The sequence below is a fragment of the Aedes aegypti genome, chromosome 2 (genome assembly GCF_002204515.2).
Source record: "Aedes aegypti strain LVP_AGWG chromosome 2, AaegL5.0 Primary Assembly, whole genome shotgun sequence".
Taxonomy (NCBI): Eukaryota; Metazoa; Arthropoda; class Insecta; order Diptera; family Culicidae; genus Aedes; species Aedes aegypti.
The window spans coordinates 430,976,187-430,989,074 of record NC_035108.1 but is presented as its reverse complement, the minus strand read 5'-3'; the positions used below and the strand labels follow the sequence as shown (position 1 = coordinate 430,989,074).

Here is a 12,888-nt window from a genome sequence, read left to right as displayed (position 1 = left end):
GGAGAAGAACGATCTGCAACGGAACGGCTGCTCGAAACAGAAGCTCACCCCTAACTACTCTATTATCTCTCTCAGTCAGGTGACGGAGGCCTCGCTCGAGATATGGCGCACACTACCGGCCGCGATCCGGCAGGACCCCAGTCTGGCCTCGTTCCGGCAGGAGCACGAGCGGTTACATGGTGAGTAGATTCTTACCTTTTCTTATTTTACAGTATCAAAAATTTGGAATACGATAAGCATTATAAAAGTTTCACAATTAGAAACCATGCGTCTCCATATAAAAGCATCGATATCAAACGATTTTGAGTTATTATGCCTTTTAAAATACAATAAAGTAGAAAGGTATGATACATAATCTTATCCACATGAATCGTGGAAGAGGTTCAAATTTTGAGACCCACATTCTGTCCTTCAGAAACAATAGTAGACATTTACATAAGAACAGGATGGCCACACTTTTTCTAGAATCTTGCAAGCTCTTTTCAGAACATTTCTACAATATTGAAAATGAATGAAAAAATCCATTTTCTACTAGGTTGGCTGATCCAGTGGTAGTGTGTAACCCAATAATAGTGGAAGTGCGGTTTCAAGCGTGTTATAGGCAATTTTTATTTGTATGTGTATTTTCATAACATGGCCCTTGTTCACATGATATGAATGTGTATAAAAAAAGCTTGGCTCGGAAGTAGTAGAAAACACTAAAAAAAACTTAACATTTTTGCTCCCTTGCACTAGTAATAGTGGGGCGTTCCTTTGATAGTGAGTTTCAATGGGAAATCAATGCAACCCACTATTATATATAGGAACAGAAGTTAGCACATACCACTATTACTGGAACATGTTCTAGTAATGGAGGAATTGCTTTTTTTTTTAATATTTAATGATTTTATCATTTAAAGATTGTTTTTAAGTGAAATAGAAAAGCTTTCGAATTCTAATATGAAGAACGAGCATCCGTTATTTTCTGGCCGTTGTTATCCGTTTTTTTTTTTCATCAACCCGTTACTATTGCCTGTACCATTGGTACAGACGCCCTAATATAAAAAAATGCTATTATTATTGGCATTTAAATAAAACTATTCAAAAAAATCAAGAATTTCAGCAGAACACCTCTAGGATTCAGGATGTGAAGAATTTATTGGCATGCAAACCGTTCCTACAGAACATTCCTACAGAAACTTTACAACACAAATAAGTGCTAACTAAAATATAAAAAGCTGAAAATCTTGAAACTCTGGTAAAAAGATATTGCATTAAACACTGTTTCATAAAAAATGCACACAATCCTATAAAAAAAATCTTCGGAATCAACTTAAAATAACTCAACTTAACAATACTTAACTATTTAATGTTTCAAAGCATACATTCATAATCACCTTTTTTAAAAGTTTACTGATTCAGGAAAGCAAGGATTTTTGTCCGGTTTTAAAACTGGTACTATTTCTGCATGTATATGTTTTTTTTTTCCTTTTCAAGAAAATAAACTAACTGGAAACTTTTGTTAAATGTATTATTCAAGCTCAATAAGTAACTCTCTAGAAGTTTCTTGATGAGATTCAAAAAAATCCATTATAGAAAATTCGTTCTTATACTTGGATTTTTCAATATTTCTCACTTCTTCCAAATCTTGTTGAAATCATTCTCCATATTGAGATCGTAATCCTCTCCTGACGCCGAATTCGGCTACTGAGTCTTTTGCAAAATTTTAAACAATTTACAAAAAAGACTTAGAGCCTTTTGTATGATTGTAATATTTAATTTTCAAAATGTTTGCTTTTCATTTGCCATTTCTTGAATATCATTTTAATAACAGGGTTGAAATATATCTCACGTGGATGAAAACATTAGTCTATTATAGCACAGTTGAAGTAGGTCTCTTCCCATAATATTGCATAAGGCCTGGACTCGAAAAAAATTAGACACACAAAAATGATCAAGTCGGCTCTCCACATCTCGATATCGAAGGGACCATCGAGATAGGGAGAGATCGAGACATAGAACAAATTTTTAACGAATACTAGATTGAAAATTACTCCGTTACCAGGAAATTTAAACACAAACAGATGTCATTTTGTCTTCGAAAATTGTTTTGAAGCTCCAAAATCTAGTCTAGTAACCTTTGATAATGGACATATCGACATACGGAGAGAAAATTGGGAACGAAAATCACATCGAGATAGGGAGATATCGAGATAAGGAGGATATCGAGATATGGTGAGTGAAAATGTATGCAAAATGAAGGTACCGAAAAAATCATCGACATAGGGAGAGATATCGAGATGTAGAACGTCGAGATGTGGAGTGTCGACTGTAGCTATAATTTGGCATAATTTATTTATTGAATTTGCGCCCCCAAGCTGAATGCTCGTACATTTCTCTTAACACTGCTCAAGAGATCTTGCGTGAGGCTTTGCTCATCTTTCTTACACAATTTCTCCCAGTTTATCTTGGAAGCTTCATCGGTTTTCAATGTTCGCTTTTTCAACTTCTTCTTCATTATCGCCCAAAACTTTTCGATCGGATGAAGTTCGCCTTCTTCGAGACCACATTAACGCACTTCGCTTCGTACCAATCCATTACAGACTTGGCGTAATGGCACGAAGTGAGATCCGGTCAGAATAGCGTAAGACCACGGTGAGAGAGGAAGAAGGGCAGCAAGCGCTTCTGCAAGCATTCCTCGATAAATCTGCCCGTTTATGGTGCAGGTTGTAATGAACGGCTGTCCGCACTCGCAAATCACCTGCCACAACAGATACTTCTTCGTGAATTTGTCCATCTTTCTCTTCCGGAACCTCGATGTGGGACGTACCTACAAACAACTCGAGGCCGGGGTTTTGTTTGGTGCCCGCCTTGATGTCGTCCATGACGAGACAGCCTGGCTTGACCAGCCGCTCACGGTACAGCTTCCGTGCACGTAATTGGGCCATCGTGTTTTGCTTGTCAGTCCTGTTTGGCGAAATTCCTGACCTTGAAAACACGTAGTCCAGCCCGCTTCATGGTCTGCTGGACGAACCACTTCACCGAATTGACCTTTTTGGTCACGTCTCGGAAAGGTTCAGGTTATTCTTAAAGTACTAAATAATCTTCCGCGCCTTCTCTGGGTCTTCCGTTTTCGGTTTTCGACCGCTCCCGAAACGATGGTTTTCGTCTCCTAGAACAACTTCACAACGCAGAACACGGTGGAATGGTGGATTCCAAGTGTTTAGCCGATCCATCTGTGCGACTGACCAGGATTATCGATCACCGCGCCCAAGATTTGCTGGCGTAGCTCTTCTTGTTTGGAATGTATCTTGAAAACTTTTTGACATTTCGCACGATTTTTCACACATAAACATAACACTCAAAACTAGTATCACCCAAAATTTCATTAATTTTTACCCACGCGATAAAAAGTTACACAAAAAAAAGTTTCGCATTTTTTTGAATCCAATCTTTAATGGTAAAAAGTCGAGGCGATAATCGTACATTACGTTTATTGAAAGGCAAATAAAGTTTTAACATGTCAAGGAACATAGTCCCAAAGATTCCTTCGCTTTTCAACAAGCCTCAAATACAGCTTATTAATGGCATTGTATTTTAGTTGAAGCAGCAGTATAATAGGTCTTGTAGGCGAGTCCAGATATCTAGGAAATCCCGCCAAGCTACAATATTTTCATAGCTTTGGAGAAAATTTTGAAAGTTCTCCAAGTTTTAGGAAATGTAAGGTATCAAGTGATTCACATTTTCCTTTGCACTATCCAGGTGTTTATTGTAAAGCTACTTCCACCTTTCGATCACCTGGCGCCGATCCATCAAGATGTTTTAGTGCATATCCCTTAATATTTCGGCTAGCAATACGAAGCCTCTGCAGATTCATTTTACCAGTTGCTAACGTCAACGTAAATAACTGAAAAATTATCATGGAAATTTTATCGAGGAACGCCTCATTAATTATTTTGGACATCGATATGATGCGCTATAAATAATGCCGTCCTAATTAAAAGATAGAATTGATTTTGATTACATGATTTGGTCGACGATAAGAGAAGAAGAGCGCGTGATCTTTGCAACGATAAATGTCTATGGGTGTAAAGTAACACTTATGAATAGACGTTTCACGTACAAAAAAATGTAATAATGGCTATGTACAAATATGTGCAAACATTTGAATTAAATATAATAAGTACTACTAACACTGATTCTTTCTATAAAAATAAAAGGTGTTTCGCAAACAAAATATGTACTATACTGCAGAAAATATATTTTCTGAATTTAAAACGAAATTCAACAACCCTTCTTTTTGGCATTACGTCCTCACTGGGACAGAGCCAGCTTTTCAGCTTCTTTTGAGCAGTGTTCTTGTCAACATTCCCACAGTAATGAACTGAGAGCTTTCTTTGCCAAATTTGTCATTTTCTCATTTGAATATCGTGAGGCTAGTACGATGATACTCTATGCCCAGGGAAGTCAAGGAAATTTCCGTTAAGAAATTATCCTGGACCGACCGGGAATCAAACCTTCAGTATGGCTTTGCTTTGTAGCCGCAGACTCTAACCACTCGGTTAAGGAAGACCCTTGTTGAGACATTCGGTACAAAATCTTCAAAATGAGCATCAACTTCCTGCACATTTCACTTCAGTGGCAAAAGCTTGTTTCTTTAATTATATTTTAATAAAACTTTTATGAACTTCGTCTGACCTTTCGCAAAGGTTATCTAATTTCCATCTTACTTTCAAATATATGCAAAAAGTATCGCACCACTGCTGTTCAAATCCAAGAGGCAAACAATAGAATCGCCATAGTCATATACATCATCGTCCCCACTCCCATAACACATCCGTAAAACCACAACATCGAATCGATTGTATTGTCCTCTCGACTTTCCCATAGAGATGCCACAATATTTTTGTGAATGTGCGGTCAACGATGAAGCCTTGGTCGTAACATTCGCATCATCGCCACATCTGCCAATCCGATGGCGTATGATGTGACCAGCAACCAACCCATCCGACCAGCTGTACCGACCGACTACCTCGGTACCTACAGTGCTGGACAATACACTTGCAACTTTTTCGATTTGAATGGCAACTTTAGATCTGAGTTATTCATGGACCAATTTTAATGTTACATTCACAGTTCTTTAGAAGTAACATTAATTTGAACATATATTTTTGAATGATTTTTATAATCACGAGTTCAATAGCTATGCCACATCCTAAAAATATAATATTTGTACCTGTCTTACGGTTCATCGTGTCCCTAGTAAATTATGGCTTTCTCATTCTGATGCCTCCTACAAAAATTTTCCAGTACGTCACAATTTTGTGCTGTAAAAAACATTGATTTTATCAATGTTTAATAAAATTAAAATTATGATTTATCAAACCTTGTAGTATAGTTATCAACCAATCATAAAAAATGGACTAAAACTTCCATGTAAAATACAGTTCTGTTAAAATTACACGATAAAATTTCGAATAAATCGATTTTGTCAACATGCTTGAAGTCTCCATTCAAAATTCTTCAATTCTTTTATATGGCAAGATACAAAACAATTCTAAAGTATCAATAAGCAACATTTTATCAATTTTTGCATTTTCAACTGCCAATATTTCATAAACTGGACGTTCTATACAGTAGCGTAGCTAGAGTTTTGGGGGCCCCTCAAATATAGGTTTGTAAAATATGCCTTTTGTTACCGAACTCACACGTACCTTCAACATTTTCCCGGAATTGTTTAAAATTTGGAAGAAAATTTCGCGTTTTGAAGGTTAAAAAATATGTTTCCGTCAAAAATTTACCGATACGAGGGCGCAGCCGGAATTTCCACCGGGAAATAATTTTTGATGCTACGTCTCGTGGAATCGAAAAATATATTGCTTCAGAAGTTTCTATATATTTCAGGTTATTAGGATCTTCTTAGATCTTCGTGTTCTTGGATAACTTTCAGTATTGTAAGAAGCGAAACAGCTGAACTGCTCATAAAAGCATAACTGTCCCATATGGATTTTCGAATCAACACATTTTTTCGTCGCAACGTCCATGTTTTAGTATGTACTGTACTGTGGACTTAAAAATTAACACACTTTGTTTGCAAATGTTGTGGAAAAATATGAAGTTGGTGTAAAATAATGCAAAATAAAGGCATAACAGTCTCATATTAACTTTCAATCTACTGTAAAACGTAAATTGTTTTCAAGTTTATATTTTTTGCTAAATAATAGAAGCAAAATAAGTAATCTTTGCGATTATGTCAAATGAATACTAGAAAATTTTGAACATTAGTATGAGATGACAAACTTCAAACTTTGAACGCTACTTTCTCAATCCCTACTTTTTTCATATGTGACAGTTATGCCTTTATGGGCAGTGAAAATCTCTATAAAATGAAGACACAAAAAAAACTTTCTGTATGTTGTACGGTATTTAGTAGTATGCTTAAGGTTATTCCTAGTTGAATTCTTTGAAGACACGTGACAAATTATGGAACGATTCATAGAAAAATAACTGGTGAATAATCTGGACATTTTCCTGAAATTCTAGTATTGCGCAAATCACTAAATAAGGAATTCCCAGCGAAACTTGTAAAAATTTTGTAATATACCATAAAATAACATGCAGAGCTACATCTGAAATAAAAACATTTTCCTGGAACTCCGTCAAAATTTATATGTTCCTGGATTTTTTTAGATACTCCTTATAAAAAAAGTCTTAGAAGAAATGTTGCAAGAATATTTAAAACTTAAAAATTCTTGACTAAAAAAACTGGTAGAATCGCTATGAACTTTCTGGGAAAATCATTGCTTTTATCATTTGAAGAACTCCTCGTAGTAATGGACGGATACAAAAAGGACTCCATGAAAAAAAAAAAAACACAAATCTAAAAAGATTTCTTATTCAAATATGGAAAGAATTCAAACATTCAAGGGGTATTTATGAAGTAAATAAAATAAATTGTAGAAGAATCCTGGAGTTATTAGTAAAGGAATACTCGGGAAAACCACGAGATTTCTTGGCCACGTACGCCAAAAAAAATTTTCAGTGGTTTTCTGGGGATAATGCTCAGTGGTCTCTTCAGTGGAATTCTTGGTTGAAAGTTTGACAAATAAATGAATTGATACCTATATAGGTATATAGGGAAAACAACTGACGACTGCTCGGGCTTTCTTGACGCACTGCCCAGGAGCAAGCGTCAACGTCGAAAGATCAAAAAGAACTAATCGAACGCGGCACTTTTTAACTTTACTCGACCGATGCGCGACATGTTTGATCCTGCCCTCATCGCTGGCCCCCGCAGGAGCAACCCAGCCAACAAATATGTTCACATAACTGAGATTGCAAGTGAAAAAGTGGATACTTATTCGGTAAAAACAGATTGTATAAAATGCACGAATTCCCTCTATTCGCACAAATCTGGAGGCCATATACGTACATTTTAGAGAATCTATCATGGTCAATACAACTTCAGACAATTTGATTTGGCATTCACTATAATTTCATGTATGATTGTGTATTGCAGTTTATATGACTTAATTTTTACAAACAAATAAAATAAAAAGAAATAAAATAGCACGAAACAAGCCTCGAACTTCTGACCTTTAGATCACTAGCCGGATACGTTACCACTGTACCGTTCAGTTTTAGATGCTAAATGGTCTTTTAGCAAATATAAATAAAACACTGTAGAGCATCATGTTTGAATGTAACCGAACTTAATTATCATTTTGCAAATGAGCCAGTGCAAAGCTGAAGGTTTCATGTTTTATCGAATTAACGTTTGCAATTGAAACGAAGTGCAGCAATTTATTAAAGACATCGTACGAAAATACTTATGCAATGTGATGACATTGTGTTTCTGTTGAACAGTGATGTTCTTTTAATAGGTAAGACAATTTGTTCATGAATTCCACTATTTATGTTTATATTGCGTTCGGCGATGTGCCCTGTATGATTTTATATCTACATCAGATGAACTCATATATAATCTCACATTGATGATTATAATAGAGTCATACCAAGTGAAGTTAAAATCATAATGGATTGACAGTTTAAAGTTACATATTTGGTCAGACTAAATTGGAATTCTATAAGATGCAAATTCAAGTCAGATGAAATTGATGACTTCATTAACGATTTCAATCAATTTAGTTTTGCATCATATGCAATTCCAACGGAAATTGTACATTTATACAATTTGAAATGAACATCCTTATATGATCTCTGGTTTGCTGGGAAGCGTCAAGGTCGAAGGATCAAACACAACTCGAGACAACTAAGAAAAAAAAATAAGTGTAAACCAGTGCACATTGGTCCACGGAACGAAATTAAGTGGAATAAATTAATAACTTGAAAAATATAAGAGATAGAGTTTTGGTGTCTTCTGAACATTTGTTTGTCTGGTCATGGCGCGTTATATGCAAAAGTGTTCTAAGCGCCAAATTTCATAGCTTTCACAATTCGCTCTCAAACTTTTTTATTTCAAAAGATAGCGCAACAAAATATTCTACAATATTGAAGATTATAGAAATTATGAAAACTTCGTAGAACATCATTTTTTTCTATATCTGATAGACTATATATTATGCCGATTTTTTCAAATTTATTCTTTCTTAGGGGAAGGGTCACAATTTTAGATAAAATGGCTGACTCAAATAGTCCATCGTACTTCACAATTCCGAGCGGACAGATCAATTCCAGAAAAGCTTTCAAATAAATTCCTCCAATGAACAGCTGAGAGCAAGTTCTAAAAGCGGGGTTTTTCCTCACAGGCCCATTCCAAAAAGTTTACCCGTCCTTTAAAAGACACTAGCTAAATACATTCAAAACACATAGAGCTTTTTCCTTCGTACAAGGAGCAAATTTTATTGGGGGAACAAATCAACATTGTTTTTTTTTTTCATAAGGGCTTATCTGCCTACATCGATTTTTCTAATCGTTGCTCTCTTTGTGTAATTTCTGAAAACTGATTCTCCTTTCGTAACATATTTTTGTGCGAGAAGCAGGCTTTATCCCAGTGAGGACGTTAATGCCAAGAAGAAGCAGATTAGCGAAAGAATGGATCGATGAAGGGAAATTACTCATGTCAATAAGGTCCTATTGAGGCAACAGTGGTTTGTTTGCTCTCTTTCTCACTACAGTTGTGTTTATAATAATAGCTAGTAGTGAAAACCGATTTTCATACAAAATGCTCATTTTTGGCATGCTGTAACTTTGTTTCCCTATGAGCAATCGGCATGAAATTTTGGCAGAGAACTACGAACATCCTCAATTTTTTTATCATTTTTTTTACAGTATCAATCAAAAAATTAAGCATCAAATGAAATCGCTGAAATCGGATCTGTACATTTTCGAAGCAAACAAAAAATTATTATGTTTTTCAGTGCTCTTTAATCGTTAAAATTCTATTCTCAAAATATCTATTCCGAGAAAAAGTGTAAAATGTGTGCTCCTTTTTATGCTGCACACGGTGCGTTCTGAACCCAAGCCCCTTTTTCGATTGGCCTCCAGATGACGAAGTGATCGTTGAGCTTTGAAAATATTTGCCTATGCTAGAGCCGCTGAATTAGGGCTATGACGGACTAGCAAAATGTTGTGTCTCTAATGAGTCACATGGCCATGGACGACACAAACAAATATGCATGCAAAAACGTACTCACCTAGGGTTTTGAAGCGGGTGGTAAGCAGTGCTGGAAAAGTTCGCATCACGAAGCAGCTCACGAGTGTATATCAACGCATAACAAACATCACAGACTCGGGATCTGGCTAGGTGTGAGTAAGCCCGCACCCGTCTGCTCGGGAGAACATGTCAAAAGAAGTAGCAACAAGCTCGCGAGCGTTTACTCGCGAGTAACCGAGCAAGGTGTGATTTATTATGGTTTTGACAGACAAATTAATTGTGTAACCATCATATCGATAGTAAACTACTAGTTTGTAGTCAAAAGCCCTTGAAAACCATAAATCTCGGAGGGTAAGCAGCTTTTTTCCCAAAAGTACAATATGACTCTGAGCAGCTCCGAACACGTTCGCGAATCACTTTTTGCTTCAGTTACTCGGGAGTCGACAGATGCGAGTAAACCAGCGCTCTGACGCTCGGGAGCGTTTGGTTTTGTTTTTGTTCCAGTTCAGATGAAGCGTTCGCCACTTTCCATCACTGGTGGTAAGACGCTTACAATGACTGTGGCAGATTAGGGCACTATGTCCATCCTGAAACTCTCGCCGGGATGGCAATCGAACGGGTGCACCCGGGTGATGCAGTTGGTGGCTGACATCATGTATACGCGCTTCACATCAAGTGCAGTGGCGCGCAAACAGAGTTGAGACACCGTCGGTAATTTGCTACGGCGGCGTTCTGGTTTGCTTGCTGCTACGATGCTCGCTGCAGGGTAGTTGTTCTCCTCTCGACTCTTGCTGATAAATGACATAGGCTTGTCTGCCAAAGGCGTGAAATTGGCGATCGTGTCCTACTCCGGCAACGTGTACACCGCGATCCTTTGAAGCCGTTACGTGGGGTCTAAACGATCGTAAAAACTGAGCGCAGTGTGACGGCTTCGCCTATGCTGCCACGGCCTATTTCGAATTGAATTTTCATGCGCACGCATGGTGGGCTTTAACCTTTCACAAAAATATATTACCTTGAAATTACTTAACACACTATACTCGAACTACCAAACAGATAAACTACTTGCGTATAATTGATTTGCGCTAAAGTAGAGGAATAGCAATGCATATTAACTAACAGCTAATTAAGGAAACATGTCACTTTTACCTTTTCGAACACACTACGGCACGGTAACAAAATTAGACCGTTCTTGCCTCTTCCACGAAATGGATCAGAGTGAACGATCCGAATGAATTTTAAATAAGAACAGACATATTTTTAACCTTTTGGCCCGTTGCAAATGTTATTCAACCATCCAAGGCTGTATAACAAAATATAAGTAAGAATTTTAGCTTTCTAGTAGAGAAAAAAACTAAACGGCTCGAATAATATGATATTGAAAATTACTAGAAACTACAAGTTATTGGATCGATTAACTCAAAGCATTATTTTTGAGATAGTAAAATCCTTCCCTACATTTTGATGTTTGGTCAGTGCTTATAAAATATGACTCAGCACAGTACAAACCAAATGGATCAGCATATAAAAAAATGTGCATTTTACGCGAGAAGGGTTAGAGATTTAAAAAAAATATTATGACCAAATTCGAAGTATATTTTGATATATAATAACGAAAATATCCACAATTTGCTATTTCAACATGTTTTGCACATCATCAAAAATTACCAAACAATAAAAAATATTGTCGAACAACTTAGGCTATAGGGCTAGAGTTCAGCTATCTATAAAAAAATAACAAAAAACCGAAGGGTATAGTTTTGAAAAAATCTCCTTTGTTGAGATGCAGAATTTTTCCAGTTAGGACGTAACGTCAGAAAAAAAAAAATCATCATAATTTTCACTTTGATCAAATCATTGAGCTTGAGCTTGAGCTTGATTGGCCGCCCGTGGATGCACTCCAGTATCGCCAGATCAGCTGCACTTACACAAGGAACCAACCGAATGACTGCTTGGGACTAACAGGCATCCTCAGTGTATAAGTGCTGGTGATCTTCTATTTTTAGGCAACAATGGCACCTGCCACGTCAGAATGCTGACCAATGAGGGGAAGGGGGAGGAATTGATGATGCATTCAACTGACTCCCACGTAGACCGTATATTCCACTGCATCCACGTCAGTTCATGCGGGAGTGTATGGATTGGGGGAAAGGCATGGCAGAGAGGTTTGCTTTTGTGGTTAGCAGACTGCCTATGTATCAGGCGTAAGAAAGGCGTGCGCGTGGAAGTAGGAAGCGTTAGGGAAACGGTTTTTTGTCCGTCTCTGATTCTAGCGTTTGCTATGAACGAATAGTTTGAGTGTGGTATATTTAGAATGGAAGATAGAAGCAAGTGAGAGATATACAACTACAAAGTACGAGGAAAGGGACGGGCCTGGGATTGAACCCATGACCTTCTGCATATGAAGCAGAAGCGGTAGCCATCAGACCACCAACCCCGTCTAATTTTCACTTTGATCAAATCATTACTTTTGAACTCGTGATTGAAAAAAAAATACTCAAATATATTGTTTTTTAAAAATAAATTATGTCTGACTTGCCGTAAAAACTTCATTCAAATTGGTCCATAACTGAGATCTAGCCTACCAAATTCGATCGTTTTGTATGGAAAATCTAAAACATTCCAAATGAATTGTCCCATACTGTATCTACCAGAACAGAAGAGTATGGTACGCGTTGATTGGGCCAAAAATAAAGATCGATTTTCCTCTCGGCAACACACACGGCGACTTTCAGATACGCGCGGCGGAGGACTCTTCTACTCATCAGCACAACACAGACAACAACACGTGGTGCGGTCCTGTGATCGTAAACCGTCATCCGTCGGCGTCGCACCGCTTCGTCGCGTCGTCGTCGCATCCAGCACAGGTTGTCGATCCATTGCACCAGGGGGCAACATCATCTGTTGTGGGGGAAGTGGCTGGTTTGCTCTCCAAGGGGGGGAATGTCAATGTTATCATCTATTTTTACCGTTCGCTCTCGATGCTGACAGCCAGAGGGTGGGGGAGCAGAATTTTCGGTACGGAACACGGGGTGGGTTGTGAATGGAAATAGAGTTTCTATTTTCACATCGCACCAGAGTCAGTTCTTGTCCGCTTTCCATCATCAGCGTAGTACGGCTGGCTTGGCGCAAAAACACAAGGTTACTGGAGGAAATTAATTTATTGATTAGCAGCTCTCGGTGTGGATGCTGCTCATCAGAAGCTGCGAACAGTGAGCCCACCAGAGCGGTGGCAAAAGGTCAAGTCGATATGACACACGCCATCAAATGAATCATGCTGGCTGTCATCGGAC

General features: G+C 37.7%; 1 protein-coding gene across 1 annotated transcript in view; it reads left to right on the top strand.

Annotated features, from left to right (window-relative positions):
• LOC5569868 (P protein) overlaps window positions 1-12,888 on the top strand; it is a 255,338-nt gene that overhangs the window by 199,463 nt on the left and 42,987 nt on the right. Inside the window, exon 4 of the mRNA XM_021847734.1 lies at window positions 76-179. Within this exon, the coding sequence (XP_021703426.1) occupies window positions 76-179 (104 nt within the window). The remainder of the gene's footprint in view (window positions 1-75; window positions 180-12,888) is intronic.